This window comes from Macrobrachium rosenbergii, chromosome 3, assembly GCF_040412425.1.
Source record: "Macrobrachium rosenbergii isolate ZJJX-2024 chromosome 3, ASM4041242v1, whole genome shotgun sequence".
Classification (NCBI taxonomy): Eukaryota; Metazoa; Arthropoda; class Malacostraca; order Decapoda; family Palaemonidae; genus Macrobrachium; species Macrobrachium rosenbergii.
In genome coordinates this window covers 33,550,822-33,566,932 of record NC_089743.1, presented here as the reverse complement: position 1 = coordinate 33,566,932, position 16,111 = coordinate 33,550,822, and the positions used below count along the sequence as shown (strand labels likewise).

General features: G+C 39.9%; 1 protein-coding gene across 1 annotated transcript in view; it reads left to right on the top strand.

The window, feature by feature from the left end:
• LOC136854164 (poly(A) RNA polymerase, mitochondrial-like) overlaps positions 1–16,111 on the top strand; it is a 133,890-nt gene that overhangs the window by 73,281 nt on the left and 44,498 nt on the right. The window contains exons 5-6 of the mRNA XM_067130435.1: positions 4,320–4,448; positions 7,784–7,912. Coding sequence (XP_066986536.1) covers positions 4,320–4,448; positions 7,784–7,912 — 258 coding nt within the window. The remainder of the gene's footprint in view (positions 1–4,319; positions 4,449–7,783; positions 7,913–16,111) is intronic.

Sequence of the window (16,111 nt, the reverse complement as noted above, 5' to 3'; positions counted from 1 at the left end):
ACAAAATTAGTTGTCATACAGACCCATTACTATGATCAGAGCTTTTGCCTCCTAATTCTCCAACTTTGTACAGTGATATTCTTTGTTTTCTATGATGACAAATTATTTTCTTTTGTGTCCAGCATTCTTGAAGACTAAGATAGTGGACTAATACAGATAATTTATTTTTATTAAAAGAAAATTTTAAAATTATTTGTTGGTATATGAACATTCATTGCTGGACTATTGATAAGTAATTTCTCGATTATCCAGACTTGCATTAATTGACACTTAACATTATCTGACATGACCAGAACCCCAAGGGACCAAAGATATTTTTATATATTCATATGTAATATTTGTAAATTTCATAAAAATTTAAAAAAACCACTCTTATAGTTGGCAAGGTTGCGCAGTTCTAAGGAATTGTTGGAACACTGCTTACATTCATAAACAGGCTGAGAAAGTGGGGTTGGACAGGTAAAGAGTTTCCAGGGTTGAGGAAGGGTGGGAAGGCCAAGAGAGATTGGAGGGGAGTAGGTGGCAGTGTTATAGGGCAGAGAGAAACTCCCTTTACAGGCATAATAAAGCAGGGAAAGTGTTTTTTTTTTTTGGGGGGGGTGAGGGGGTTGGCTGGGGAAGCAGTTCCCTGGGTAGGGAGGGGGTTAGGCAGCCATGTGGGATGGTGGAGAGGGTTGGGCAGGTGTGTGACTTTTTTTAGTGCTTATTTTATGTTTTTTCACGTTTATGTTTTTCAGATTTTTTGAATGGATATTATTGTACACAAAAGAGAGAGAGTGCAACTGATACTGTGTATGTTAAAGCCTATAGCATATGCATTAATACACACTCCTTTCCTTTTTGTATTTTCATGCGAGATTCATTGTGCATCGATATGACACGTCACCATAGCATAAAATTTATATATTTTTATAATAAATATTTTATATCAAAAGTAGTGTACTGTATACAATGGACCTCCACTAAATCGCGGTTCAGCATTCGCAGCTTCAATTAGTTGCATATTATTCTGTAGAAGGTAAATCCAAGTAAATCATGGAAAATTTGCTAATTCGCGCATTTTTTTGTAAAGCAGTATTCACTAATTACTGTATTTTCATGTTATTTTCGTGACTAATACATTCTTTGTGATAAAAAATTATTTACTAATTTTCAAATGTTAACATTAAAGTAAACAGCAAAATATCAATAAAATGTATTTTTTAAGTGGATATTTAAATATTTAGGTACATTACTAAACTCTACTTGTGAATTGACAATGTTTCTCCTATCTACTGTAAAAAGAAAATGGGACAGCTTGAATAATGTATGAGAGAAAATGACTGTGCCTGAATATAGGGGGAACTTGATTAGTTTTCACAAGTAGCTGTAAGCCATATATTTTCAAGTGTAAAATGCTGTAAGATGACTTTGAAATGATATTGAAGTGTTTTAGGATGATAGTAGAACATATCAAAAATATTTGCTCGTTATTTTCATGTCATTTTCATGACTAAATACATTTTTTATGATAAATTTTTTACTAATTTTCAAATATTAATTTAAACACAGCAAAATATCAATAAAATATTATTTCACAGAATCATTTTATACTTTATTATTATATTAACCTATCATCATCGTAATACATATAAAAAAAAAGGATCATCCAGCCATTTGTAATGTTTATCTTCTCAGAATCAGCTGATTGAGCCTACTACCAAAAGAATTAGGGAAGTAATTTTTTAGTTGCTAAAAGAAATGAATGTATTAATGGAACTATTACTTTTAATTTTGTACATGAAAGTAAAACTAGTATACAAATTTAAACTAACATACTTCAAGTTAAAGTAAAATCCCTCAAAATCACAAAAACAGCTGTTTTATGATTCGTTTTACTGATGTAAACATACCTCAGTGCTCTCTCTCTCTCTCTCTCTCTCTCTCTCTCTCTCTCTCTCTCTCTCTCTCTCTCTCTCTCTCTCTCTGTACTGTACATATCCTTTAATGAAATATGAATTACTGTACTGTATCATAAACATAAAAGTACGAAACTAAAATTCCAAGAAATTCATGATGCTATCGGGTGAGTGCGTGCATTCATACATATGTTGCAATTTTTTTTGCTTTGCTTGATTTACTAGACCATTTTTATTACAAGTTTAGTTGATTCTAAGTATGACTAATACACATAACAGCACACAAGAGAATATTTTATCACTGTTATTGCATTTATAACTTAGTATTTTTTTTAAATATTTAAATACAGGCAGTCCCAGTTATTGGCAGGGGTCCTGTTCTGACGCCGTGACAATAACTGAAAATTGCTGATTTTCAGTTATCAGCGCCAATACCCAATTATCGAGGTATTGGCAATTTTCGGCGCCAAAAATTGCCAATTTTCGTCCCTAGACAAGCACTGTAAAACCGGATCGCCAATAATTGGGAACTGCCTGTATTTAGGTGAAGTACTTAACTCTACTTGTGGATTCCCAGTGTTTCTCCGATCTACCATAAAAAGAAAATGGGACAGCTTGAATACTGTGTGAGAGAAATTGACTTTGCCTGAATGTAAGGGGAACTTGATTAGTTTTCACACACAGCTGTAAGCCATTTATTTTTAACTTTTAAGGGTCAGGCCAAATATGTATTAAACACACCCCAGACAGGGTAAACTTTAAGGTTGGCCAATTTAAGAAAAAACACATCAGTGGAAAGAGGAAGATATGCAAATGCACATGGCGTAAGAAAAAAAATTCTAAAAATTTTTCCCTACCTTCCATGGGAAAAAATTTTTAGAAGTTGAAAGTGACTATTTACAACCCTGTGTGGGGCCTCTTTTATAAGACATGTGTAAAAATATGCTTATTTTACCAAGTTATACTCGTTTTTTCTATTAAGTTATTTTATTAAATTATAATTACAGCTAACGCAATATTATAACAGGAGAACTAAAATCAGTAACAAATTGAGTGTATTTGTTGTAAAATGTTTACAAGATTTACTGAGATGGGGAGATGCAGTAACTTTTTGTGAGGTATACTTGGTATACAGTATTTGGTGTGGGATAATAGTTTAAGGTATATTTAGTATTTGAACTACAGTATTAAAATAGGTAGTTATAAGGGTTTTTAGAGGGGGGGCAACAACCTAACGTGGATTTTTGCTTTTTGTGGGTGGTTGTGGTCCTTAACCCCTGCAAATACCAGGGGTCAACTGTACTTGCAACTTCCTCACGTTGATCCTTCAAAACAATAGGGTAACAGTTGGTATATGGCATTTTTTTTTCTCTTCATGAAGCTCATAAACAGGAATGTAAACATTATATTTGAGATGAAATATAATTTCAATGGTGATAAAATATTCTCTCATATAGTGTTATGATTTATGAGATAATAATATTAAAGTAAAAGTTAAAAAAGCTAAACAGTGACATCAGCATTGATGAAGTGCCACATATAGATGTACACACACGCACAAGTAAAGCTTCTGTGATATTATGAGGTGATATGAAAACTAATTAATTCCAATAAAACAGAAAATGATTAACTACATTTTGGTAGTGTTCTTAAAATGAATTTGCTTTGGACACATCATCATTGAGAAGTGCCATATGTACTAAAGATGTAAACACAGGGTGTTTTACACACACTCAATTCCATGATAAGGCAAAATGAGAAATCAGTGATCATAATAGAACAGACAGTTAATGATAGCTTTTTAAATAGTGTTCTTAAAATTCACATACTGAAAGAGCCCAGTCTACAGCAGCACAGTATGAATGATGTAATACTTGGCATAATTCAGGGTAAGAAATGCTATGAATAAAAAAGGCAAATTTATCAAATTATAAGTAAAACAAGTGAAACATAATACAATATCTTAACATCTGCTAAGAAAGTTTGCTCTATAAAAAACATTAATAGTGATAAATCATGGTAGACTGTGAGTTAATGCAGGTAGGCGACCTACCTTTCAAATTGTGTGTCGTTGATGAGAGAAAAAGAAGGGGTTACTTTTTTTTGCAAAGTGTATTTATACAGTATAATTTGTTACAGATATTGGAAAATAAGGTAGATAATTGCCTTTTGAATAAAGTTTTCATTTAAATGTGGTGATGGTTGTTTATAAGCATAGTGTTAATGTTATGTGGTATTGACAAGGTAGGGGGAGTAATGGTATGGAGTTGCCATACTACATGGGTAAAGTTTTTATTTTTACTTGAGTTTATCTGGATTTCATCCTTCTCCAACAGGGCCTGGGCTAGACTGTATTAATCCAGATACGTAATGGAGAGATTACTTTAGTGCACTTATTAAGTGTTTTATTTTGTTTTTCAGGTAGAAATTGCATTGTCCGGTTTGTTCCCAAGTGCTGCCGTGTTACCATTTGGATCATCTGTTAATACATTTGGGCGCCATAACTGTGATCTTGATATGATACTGGAATTAACTGATGCTGACATGCATGTAAGTAATAAGACACTTATTTTGTCTTTGCGTGAATTGAATATTTCATGTGTAGTTTATTTTTCTTCACTTCCTTTACATGGTTATCATTTCTGTAAAAATAAGTCAACCATTATCCTTGTTTATTACTTCATAGTTATTGTATATTACGCTTGTGTCAATGTATTTTTTTTTTCATAAAACCTGTTTGTTGATATTTTTATTCAGAATCACTGACCATTCATATAGATCAAATGAGTTTTGCCAAACAAGCCTCCAGAAATTAATTGTAGATGTTGAAAATGAGAAAACTGAGAGAAGTAAATAGATAGAGAAACTGAGAGAAGGAAATAGATAGAGGTAAATTAAGAAAACTGTACAAATGAAATCAGCTGTGGTTGTCACTTCAAGGTATTATTGTAACTTGTCATAAATTGTGTATCAGCATCATTGGTACTGTCATGAAGGTCATTCTATTTTTATAATAAAATGAATGAGAGACTTCTGGTGCTGGGTAATACTGTATAGCAATATGGTCTCTCATCAGAATGTGAATGCTTATGCTTTGGAGTGCGAGTAATGTGTGTTAATTCTTGGAATAGGCAATGAAGTCACAAATATAAGTTCACTGTTGAAATACAGTTTGTAAAATATGGCCATATAGGATTTGTTTCTTAACAAACCCATTACTTATAATTTAGCCCATTTCATGGTTGACAAAATACACTAAACAGAACATTAGTCCATTTCATGGTTGACAAAATACACTAAACAGAACCAGTATTTAAAGAGTTATTTATAAGGTAGACAGCAGGTAGCTCTTGGCATGTCCTAGTCAGTCAGCTAGCTCACTTTCATGTTGTTTGTAAACCAGCTCACTTCATGTGAGATTCCCCAGACTTTTGTTAATTTTTCTGTGAGTTCATGTATTTGCATCATATTTTCTGTTATATTTACATCTTTTGTTTAGTGCACTGGAGTTTTTTTGCCCTCTTGCATTACGGTTTTGTGATTTTTCTCCCAGTTTCAAGGTTGACTGTTCAACATATGGTGGTATGTCATTGCTGTAGGGTGATCAGTAATTACAGTTATTTTTTAATACTTTTTGAGGAAAGCTGTTTCTCTTTTTCATTCACTGTTATTTTCAGCGTTTATTTTTTATATTTTTGAAGGTTAGATAATTATTTAGTTTTTCTGGTACCCCATATTTTTTATTTCTTAGTGACTTAATATTCTTTTATATGTGTTAGGAATTTTTTGAGGTTTAACTCTGTTTTAAGTGTCATTAGGGATTTTTGAGGTTTAGCTCTGTTTTAAGTGTCATTTTGGTTTTCGTCTGTGCCCTATGTTGATTAATCTCCCATTCTTGCTCTCTGTTGGTAGTATTTCGTAAACACAGGTCATGAGTATTTCAAACGTTTTTTTTGGGGGGGGGATATATTTACCTATTTGTTTTGTGTTTGTGCTGTGTATTGGCCTTTTTTTTGCCACATTTGGAAATGGAGTGGATATATGCTGGTTTACGCAATAAGTTTTGCAGTTCTTTCATGTCTTAACTTTGACAGCAGGCTCTGATAGTGTAAGAACTGGATATTTTGTCATTGGTTCTTTTGAAGGAGCCATAACCTTCAGACGATATTTCTTCTTTGCTTCCCAGCTCTCCTAATTTCATTGCCACTTCTGCTTCCAGTGCCATGTACAACTCGATGGTGAGGCCGAGTTGATTCCTCCCACCATTGTCATTTCTAGCTAAGATAGTAGGTTGCAGATTCACCCAAGAGGATGGGATGTTCACATTTGAGTGAAGGTGCCATTTCAGTTACTGTCCAAATGGAAGTACTAACAGTTCATGAAGGAACTGAGGTATCCAGACCATGACATGCCCTTTGCTAATGAGAGATAAAACTGTAATCAGTCGTTACAAATAGAAGCCTCTCCTACAGTGAGGGAGTTGCTAAGGTATAGGAAACCATATATATACATATACAGTAGCACACCCAGATAACAGTCTGTGATATATTGTACTTCCTGATATATCGATGGGAAATGGAAGTATCAGTTTGAGGGTTTTCGCCTCCAGAATGAGCACCGAACTGTTTTTTCAAATCAGGTGCCAAAAGGAATGCTGGTAGTTTGAGTGAGGGAGAAAATACATCACCCACACATGAATACATGTTTATGCTTACAGTACACTGTAATTTCACTTTACAATACTGTACTATATGCTTTCCGGCAGTTTATGTTAACCTGTTAAACGTCCTTTATGAGAGACATTGCCGCTCCTGTATCGTCACATTTTCTAGCTTACAGAACGGTCATTTGGTGTATGCTAATTTTTATGCTTTTTTTATGTGTTCGTTTTTACATTGATATTGATTTTTGTATAAAACTAGTTGGTACTTGATCAGCCTTCTGGAACAAATTAGGTTTGAGCACTGAGGTACCACAGTTTGTATATTTGTAATTCTGATAACTGGAGCTTTTACATCTTTTCTAACATGCTTCTTCAGTTTTAAAATGAAACTTGAAACTGTGAAAGCTAGTGTTATTATAACCACAAATATACATATGTATATGCACCTGTGGACATTTTAACCAGTAACTCCTGTATTCTGTACTGGAAGGAAAACCTGTGATGATGATGTGAAGTCAGGACAACCTGAGCTGTCACTCACAACCCATGGATTAAAAAATTATGTAGCAGTTTCAAGTTACATTACTTAATGTTTTGAAATAGAAGTTTTGCAATTAGAATTGCCAACCTTGGGCTTAAGCATCAATGTGTTGCTTAACAAAGGTTGGAAGGTAACAGAGGCTTTGGTGTATTCTCATGCAGCATTGGAAAAGGAGGAAGAAATGCCTTGAGTCAACTTTACAGTACTCTGTAAATAAAGTTTTTCCTAGTTTCTTGTAAAAAAAAAACTTACAGTATATTGAACAGTCCAAATCTGCATCGTAAAGTGTATTTTGTGGTGGTTTGAGTTGGAAATTCCTATTACTACAAAGTTATAATGAATTTTTATAAAGTAATCTGTGTTTAGGTTGTCAATTGCATGTAGCCTTTAAAATTGTTGACTTTAAATTTTATGCTGTTGCGTAAGCTTTATACTGTTTCCAGATATATATTAGTAATACTGGTATTGTTAATCATGTTTAAAGTTGTTGGTACAATATATTACTCTAGAATATGTTGGAATATCAGATGCACTTGTGGAAAGATTTAATGTTCATAAATAAAACCATGTTAAGTCTTGTTGTATAATACTTATTTAAATGTAATTGTCAAAATTGTCAGTATTATTGTCTTGTGTATGTACTGAAGTATTTTTTCTCCACATGATCAAATCATGGCATAGAAAGATGGCAATAGACTAGTCTTTCAAACCAAGAAGTCCCGTGCTGCAGCCAACCCAAGGATCACAATGCAGCGTCACATGGAAGTGATATCTGATGTCATTGATAACTTTGTTCCTGGATGTTCTCAGGTGTGGTAGAAAAAAGTCTTTATATCTTGGATTGTTTAAGTATGTTGTTTTATTGTTTCTAAACCATTTTTTTGCTTCTCAGTTTACATACCTATGATTATTAGATTTCTGGCATCATAATATTTTGCAGGTAAAATGTATGACAGTGTAATTTCTTGTAATGGAATGCAGTTGTAATTAATTCAGTTGTTTAAAAACTCAAAATTATGGGTAGAACATCTTATGTATATCCCCACACAGTACTTACAACCATATTAAATACAGTCAAAGCAGATTGTCATTCTACAAACAAAAACTGACCTACCACATTTTTGAAGGAAAGCCATGAGGCAAATATACATAAGTTAAATCATTAAAGGGTATATGATGGTTTAAAGGATTGCAGTTGCTGTGTGGCACATTATAACATTATACTATGGGGATAAATGAATTCAAGTTCAGTAAGCCTGTTGAAGAACAGCATTGTTTTTTCATTATTGGGTTTGTGTAAAAAAAAGTTTTCCTACAAACGCATCAAAAACATATAGCCCAAATTGCCATCACGGTATTCACAGACACATGCTCTAAAATCTCAAAGATGAAAGAAGTCTTATAGCTATGAATAACTGTGAATTACCTTAGACCTGACAGCAAGATTGAGGTGATGAGAAGTAAGTAATGCGTTGTATAATTGATTTTATGAAAAGTGGTATTTTTATAAGACAGAATTGTGTTTCTCATACAAGCCCAATAATCATAAGCTGCCTTATTTAGTGTAGAAGTGGTCCTAGTCACATGAACCTGTTATCTGTGAAAGAACATTCCTCCATACTTCTGCCGCACACTCCTCATACAGTATGTAGGAATTTAAAGGTGATAGGCAGAGAGCAGTGAAGCTGTAGACGGAAGAGTTGCTACAAAGAACCTATAATACTGTCTAGACTCTTAGAGTGTACCTGCTAGGCATATTGTAAGTGTACCTGCAAGGCATATTGTAAGTGGAGCCCCCATAGGGTAGAGTAGATAATACAGGAGGGACATATGATAGAAGCATTATATGCCATTACCAGCCTTTATGTATTGACAATTGTTATCTGATGGAGGAGAACCTGAGCATGATTGTAAGGTGGGAACTATTTTGAGTGGTTTGGAAATGTGAAGATAAGCCCTGCGGACCTAGGCACTGCGAGAGATTCCTTCCCCCCCCCCAGCACGGCATCCTTTGCCAACTGCATATTGAGAGGTTTCACCAATCTGTAGGATCCCTATCTCTTCACGGTTGGAGACTATCCAGTATCTCCTGGAGCGAGAGACTTTTCTCACAGAGCAGCAACAGAGATGTCTGGCTATCTCGGGAAATCTACAGCCAAGTAGCAGGAGAAATGGGCTCTCTACTGTGATTGGCGTCTTCAGCGGGGTTTCTCTCCGGTCGGAACTTTTATTCAGCAAGTAGCTGAGTTACTCGTATTCCTCCGAAGGGAGAAGCTACTTTCTGTGTCAGCCATTAAGGGCTACAGGGCTGCTCTAGGGCTAGTTCTGTGCCTGAAAGGGAAGACCTTTCCTCCCCACAGGAAATCTCTATGCTCCTCAAAAGTTTCAAAGAGTCCTGTTCCCCAAGAGAACTTAAGCCACCTGACTGGGATTTGACCCTAGTCCTTAGCAGCCACACTCGTGCACCATATGAACCCTTACGAGGTTCATCAGACAGAGATTTGACCCTCAAGACGACATTCTTACTGGCCTTAGCCTCACCAAAGAGAGTATGGGGACTTCATGGCCTCTCTTTTAATGTTAAACACTGAAGGGGTTGGGGATGGGTAGCCTTTGAATTTGTCCCAGAATTTGTAGCTAAGACTAAGAATCCTTTGGTTCCTAATGACAGATTCGAGTCCTTTTTGATCCCCTCCCAGAGAGATTTTGTTGATAATGATCCAGAGGAGTTACTTTTATGTCCTGTTAAGGTACTGCAAAGCTATCTAAAAAAGGACTCGACATCTCAGTCCTGAGTGTTGAAGACTTTTTGTTAGCACGGGCTGGAACAAGAAAGAAGTGTCCAAGAACATCATCTCCTTTTGGCTACGTGAAGTAATTAGATGAGCATACAGTACTTCTTCAAATGCAGATGCCAATACAGTGCATGCAAGAGCTCATGATGTTAGGGGCTTTGGCTCTTCCATTGCATTCAGGAAGAACCTCTCGGTTCAAAGGGTATTGAAGGCTGGTATGTGGGTTCGTCAAATGACCATCACCTCCCTCTACCTAGAGGACTTTGCCCATAGGTCCTTGGACACTTTCTCCTTGGGTCCAGTGGTGGCTTCTCAACAAGTTATGTAGCTCATCCAGTACCCCTAGCAGGACAGGTTGTATCTTGCCTAAGATGTTGGTTGTGAAAGTGAGAGGGAGTGGGGTGACTGGCCTTCTTCCTTTCTCTTCCTTCTCTTCTGGTGGGCAGGGGAGAGATTTGAGCCATCATTTGCTGGAGCTGGCTAGATACAGGTGAGTGAGCACCCATTCTATTTTCTATATTATGATTGTTCTTTCATTATACAAATTCTAGAAAATAGAAGCAAGTCCTACCTTCTCTCTTACAAGAGGAGAGAAGGGTTGACAATAGAACAAGGTCGATAGCTACTGTTAGTTTTATTGTCTCTGACAATTACAGGTTCTTTTGCATTCTTCTTAGATACAATGTAGACTGGAGTTCTTGTTGTATTGAAACCGGGATGTCTAGCTGTTGAGTAATCTTTCACTTAATAGATCATAGGCATGTGACTCCTTCCTATGCTGTAACAATTGACCAGGAAGTGAGCCCAGGTGAGCCGAGCCACCAGCCGGATTTAAAGCTTCCTTTATCCTCCCACCAAAAGTAAGTCTCCCCTACGTAAAGACTGAAATTTTGTACACAGCTTACATAGCAAGGGGATCTATGAGAATCTTTGGGCGCCCGGGGAGTGCTGTCCCACCCCTGGTCGCTACTTTGGGTTACCAACCTCCTGGCCTATCCTTCCCCCTTCCTTTTACGTCGACTGTTTCCCTTCGTGGTGCTTCCTACATGTTCGCACCTCACTGTTGGGATCTCATACGAGGCCAGTTACCGTTTTCCACCTAACTGTCTTCTGTTTTATTTACTTTCGGCGTTCCCCCTCCTTTTTGCTACTACCTGTTCGGTGTTTCGTTACCTTGTTGGGCGCTCTCCTTGCTTACTGCTCCGGTGGTTTTAGTGTTTAGCGGTCGGCGTTTATTCCCCCCCACCGCTATCACTTCGTTCAGGATATCCTCCTCCGGGGGTTTTCCTCTCTTGGCTCGGAGTGCGCCCACTTCCGAACAGTTCATAACCTTCCCACATATTGTTCAAACATGATCGCTTCGGAATGTTCCGTTGACTCTGTTTTTATGTCTATGAGTTTTGTCCTGTTAGCCCAGTTTTCTCTCCGGTTTTCTCCGGGGGTTTTCCTGGTCTGACTAGGCTAAGTCGCTGCTACGGTACTCTGCCGGCATCCGTTCCAGCATGCCCTTTTCTCATACGTTTTCAGCTGGTTTGTCAAGTGCAGGAATGCTCCGCTATCCTGCAACAAACCAGCGATCACAAAGTCTATAGTTCCCATTCCGGTGCGCAGTCTGTTTTGGAGATTTTATAGTTTGGCATGGAAGGTTATGAAGTAACTATGCTCTTTCCGAGCAGGCTACTTGATGAATCCGTAGGTTTTATTTACACCAGTCGGTTTTATCTCCGCCAAACGCCGCCTCATTTGGCTTATTATTAGTCGTTTGGCACCCGGCAGATTGCGTTGTACGCTATGCTCTCCCGAGCAGGCTACCTGATGAATCCGTAGGTTTCATCTACACCTGTCGGTTTTACCTCCGTCAAGTTCCGCCTCATGTGGCTTATTAATAGTCGCTCTTTCGGCGATAAATCGGTAGGTTTCACATATACGCCTATCGATTTCCCTCCGCCAAACTCCGTCTCCGGGCGAGATTCTCGTTAAATTGGTAGGTTTCATATAAACCTATCGGTTCTCCGCCTCATGTGGCTTATTAATAGTTACTCTTTCGGTGTTTGGGCTCTCTCTGGGCGAGATTCTCGGTGGATCGGTAGGTTTCACATACGCCTATCGGTTTCCTCCGCCAAACTCCGTTTCCGGGCGAGATTCTTGATAAATTGGTAGGTTTCATATACACCTATCGGTTTTTCCTTCGCCAAACTCCGTCTCATATGACTTATTAATAGTTGTTCCTCCGGTGTCTGGGGTCCTAATTTTTCCCCCTCCTGGAGGCCGGCCGCAAGTCTCGTAACTCTTCGCTTCAAGTTAACTGTTTACGGAGAGTTTTCTGAAGACGTTCTGCCTTCTGTCTCGTTCTCGAACCTGTGAACATCGTCCCGGAGCGATAAGTAGGTGCGGGAATAATTGAGGCAAACCTTTTCCGCTTAGCTCGGAATTAGGTGAGGCAAACTTTTCCTTTAGGGGATTCGTTAGCTTCTCATCCCTTTTCAACGGTTCCTGGTCTACCGTCCCTAAGGTGAAATCAGTTAAAAAAAAAAAAAAAGAACCTTTTTAAACCAAGAAGACCTGCTCCGGGGCCCCCTCGAGGACGCCTCGGATCTCTAATCCGGTGCCGTCTCACGAGTTTGGGCTCTTCTTCTGAAAGGGACACGGCCCAAGCAAAGCAAGGCGGTTACCCCTCCTTCCTTTGTTGAAAACTCTTTTACGGGTCTCCTTATAAGGAGCTCGATTTGAGGGTCATTGTCAACCTATTAAACTATCTATCTACCTCATGGTCCGTGCCTTCCCTTTCCCAGGAGCTTAAATCCCAAGAGATTAATCTCAAGACTCATTGTCAATGGATCACCTGTTAAATCCTGCTCCGTTCCGGAATTCTATCGTTCCGGACACCTCCACCTCTTTTCCCCTCCAGTCTGGGGAACCTTGGCGCCTTCCCTTTATGCTTCCCAGCATGAAGGCACTCTCCTGTCGAGGGTGTGGGCACACGGAGGTTGGTGGAAGGGCTTTTCTTCCCTTCCGGTCTGGTATCCCCTTATCCGGGTTTTGCCAGACTGTCAGAACGAGCATGGCATCTGTCTAGCAGGATCCATAAGTGAGCCCTCATCTTCGCTAGGGGCTGGACACATCGTCTCCGTTGAGAACTCTAATGGAGTTGCAGGCGGAGAATTCCAAGTTCACGCCAGCTGTGGGGTCTTACCGTGCTCTCTTTGAGAGCCCTGTTTCCTACCCCTTGTGCTCCGAATGTAGCCCCTCTTATCAACAGGCTTGTTTTGAAAATATATTGCTGAGGCATTTCCGGGAGACAGATTTCACAGATACGTTCACAGTGAATCTTCTAACCCCGGACTACGCTTCTAATTTATTCAGCGTACAGCTCCTAAGCTTCGGAGTCAATTTCGGAAGCTGAAACAGGGTGTAAGTCAGGCTTGCCTGTTCCGCCTTGAGCCAAAAAAATCTTATGAACAGTTTCACCTGGAGAATTAATCTTTTCCCCAGGTGGGCGTTGTTACGGCCCGTCTGGGGCTACTAATGTTACTCAGAGCCTCCGTTCTCGTGGGTGTCTACCTTACGAGCAGAAATGGTCTGATCTTGCCGGGCCTTGTCCCAAGTCCGGCAAGAAGTTCATGTAGTTCAAGAGCCCCCCTGCTCAGGCGGTGGTGCAGGCTCTTCAGGTTTCTGCCCCTAGACAGCCGTCAGCCTCTCACTCCCAGCCTCCACCTCGATGTGTGCGGGTTCAGCCAACACATCAGCCCCTTGTAACACCCCCGTGTGTCTCTGCCTCCGCCACGTGCCTCCGCCGGAGTTTTCTTTGCTTCATACGAAAACCTAAGGAAAGAATTTTCACTAGACATTTGGCCAGAGGTTCTGACCCTCAGGGTTATCATAGGAGCAGGGAAGCATCCTACTCCTCTCCGAGAAAATGGGAAGGCATATGCTTCAGGGGAAGCAATCAAGCCTCCTCCCTGTAGTATTTCTCATATGGGTGGGAGGCTGTACCATTTTCGGGGCCACTGGAACTTCAGCCCCTGGGCCCAGAGTATAGTTTATCAAGGCTGGGGGTGGAGCTGGACTGTTTGTCCCCTCCTCCAATCAGGTTCAATCAGCCTCCAGCCAGAGTTCTGGGGGTCTTTGTGAATGGCCTGTCAGGCTTTTTCAGTCTGCCAAGGAAGTTCCCTTCCACTGGAAAATTTTCCGGGCGTGTCCCCGTTTATTTTCCTTATTCAATGCGGCAAGTCTCGGTTGCTTACAGTCTTGTGGGTTCGGATCCTACTACTCCGTGGAGCTGTAACCACCTCTATAGACCTTTCCGACGCTTCCTTTCACGTCTTGGTTGCAGAAAGGTCCTATCCCTTCTTGGGATTCAGACTCGGAGAGCAGACGTATCCCTTCAGGTTCATGCCCTCCTCAATGCAGCTCCAGAGTCTTTGCCAGTTTGAACAATACCGTAGTTCAACAGCTCCGGTATTAGAAGGCTATGCTAGCTGCATATCTAGTTGCCTGGCTCATTTGGGCACCCAGCGTTGGGAATTGCCTGAGGGTGCCGGTTATTATAATCGGTTTTCTAGAGTCTTTGGGCTTCTAAGTAAACAGGAAGGAATCCCACCTGATTCCGGAGGGTAGCCTTCAGTAGTTGTGAATCCAGTGGAAGCGGAAAGAGATAGCAAGGGCGACCTATCTTTTCATCAACTCAAGCATACCTCTCGCCATGCCCAAGAAAAGGTCTTGGGTTCTCTCCAGTTTGCTTCAGTGATGGTTCTCCTTCTGAAGTCAAAGCTGGAGTTTATGACTGGGGTATGGCGGAGTCAGGGACGTGTCTCCCTGATTCCTCCTGTTTGAATAGTGGCCTCCAGCCTTGCACAAGTATCAAGTGCTTACCGAAGTCAGTTCTTCTCCAGCTTTCCCCTCCGGCCTCAGTATTCCACACCATCACCTCTCTGGGCGGGTGAGGTGGATATTTTTTGGCCCAATGAAGTACATGGAACTTAGTCGGTCACGTTCCGGCAGTTCCTTATGAACGCTTTGGAGGGTGGTGACAGTCTTCCTGTCCTTGGGAAACTTCTTCCCCCAAGAGGTTTCATTTTAGGCTGGTTCTGAACAAAACAGCAATAGTGCGCTGCGTAAACAAGTGGTTTTGGACTCGAGTTGCTTCATTCAGGTTATGGTTCATTCTTCTCCATAACCAACAGCCACAAGTGCCTATGTCTACCACCCTTCTCATAGGGGTCCAAAAGGTCACTACTTTTTCCCTACCCAGGGCCTCCCCCCTGGTGTCGGAATAGTCCTTAGACGGAGCGTCATTCAGGTAGTCTTGTGACCTTTTCCTGGACCTGGAAGTAGGTCTGTTTGCAACCCAATTCAGCCACAAACTATCAAGCTGTCACGTCTGGTATAAACTCAGCCTGCATCAGCCCCCTCAAGCTCTGATGTCCTGGCTTTGTGGTCTTTGTGAATCTTACAGTTTAGGAGGAAACTGATATGGGTCCTGTTATTACTGTTTTCCTGAAATCAGTTAAGGGATCCTACTCTACTGCAGTATGGTTCTGCAGTTAAGTAACTAGCACTCTTCACATAGTTTTCGAAGCTACAGTAATGATGCGGCCCATTGGCCTCGAGGAAAGTGTTTTGTTGGAACCAGACTCACAGGCTCTTAACTTTCATCCCTAAGGTCTGTGTTCGTCTAAGAACAGTACTCCGTCCACATTCGGTTTCCTGGTCTTTGAATAATGTATCGGAGTTAGCTTCGGTAACCAACAATCATCTTGTTCTTACCTTTCCTTGTTGGGGAAGACCCAAAAATTTTTAATCAGCTTAGCTTCTAGTGTTAGTTTTCCTGTACTGTCTGCCCTGTCTGGCGGAACCAATCATTTTGGTTTCCCCTCATCAGGGGTAGTGTTGCGAATTCCTCTCCCTAACTTTCTATCTACAATTGAAGGTCTTCATTTTCGGTGGTCACCTTGGAAAGTACTCCCCTTTTACAAGGTCTGTTTTTGTGCCCAGTTTTCTCCTTACAGGCTTTTTTAGACAGGACCTCGCAATTTTGTCAGATCCTCTCTTTTAAAAAAAGGGGGGGTTACTGTCATTGGGTCTGCTATTAGGCAGGAAGTATTTTCTTAATACAAGCCTATTCAGGCTTTATTCTAAGCTTATGATCTTAGACGGTGACCACTTACATTATTTTCATTACATGAATTTAGAGGACCTTACTAATGTTCAGGGT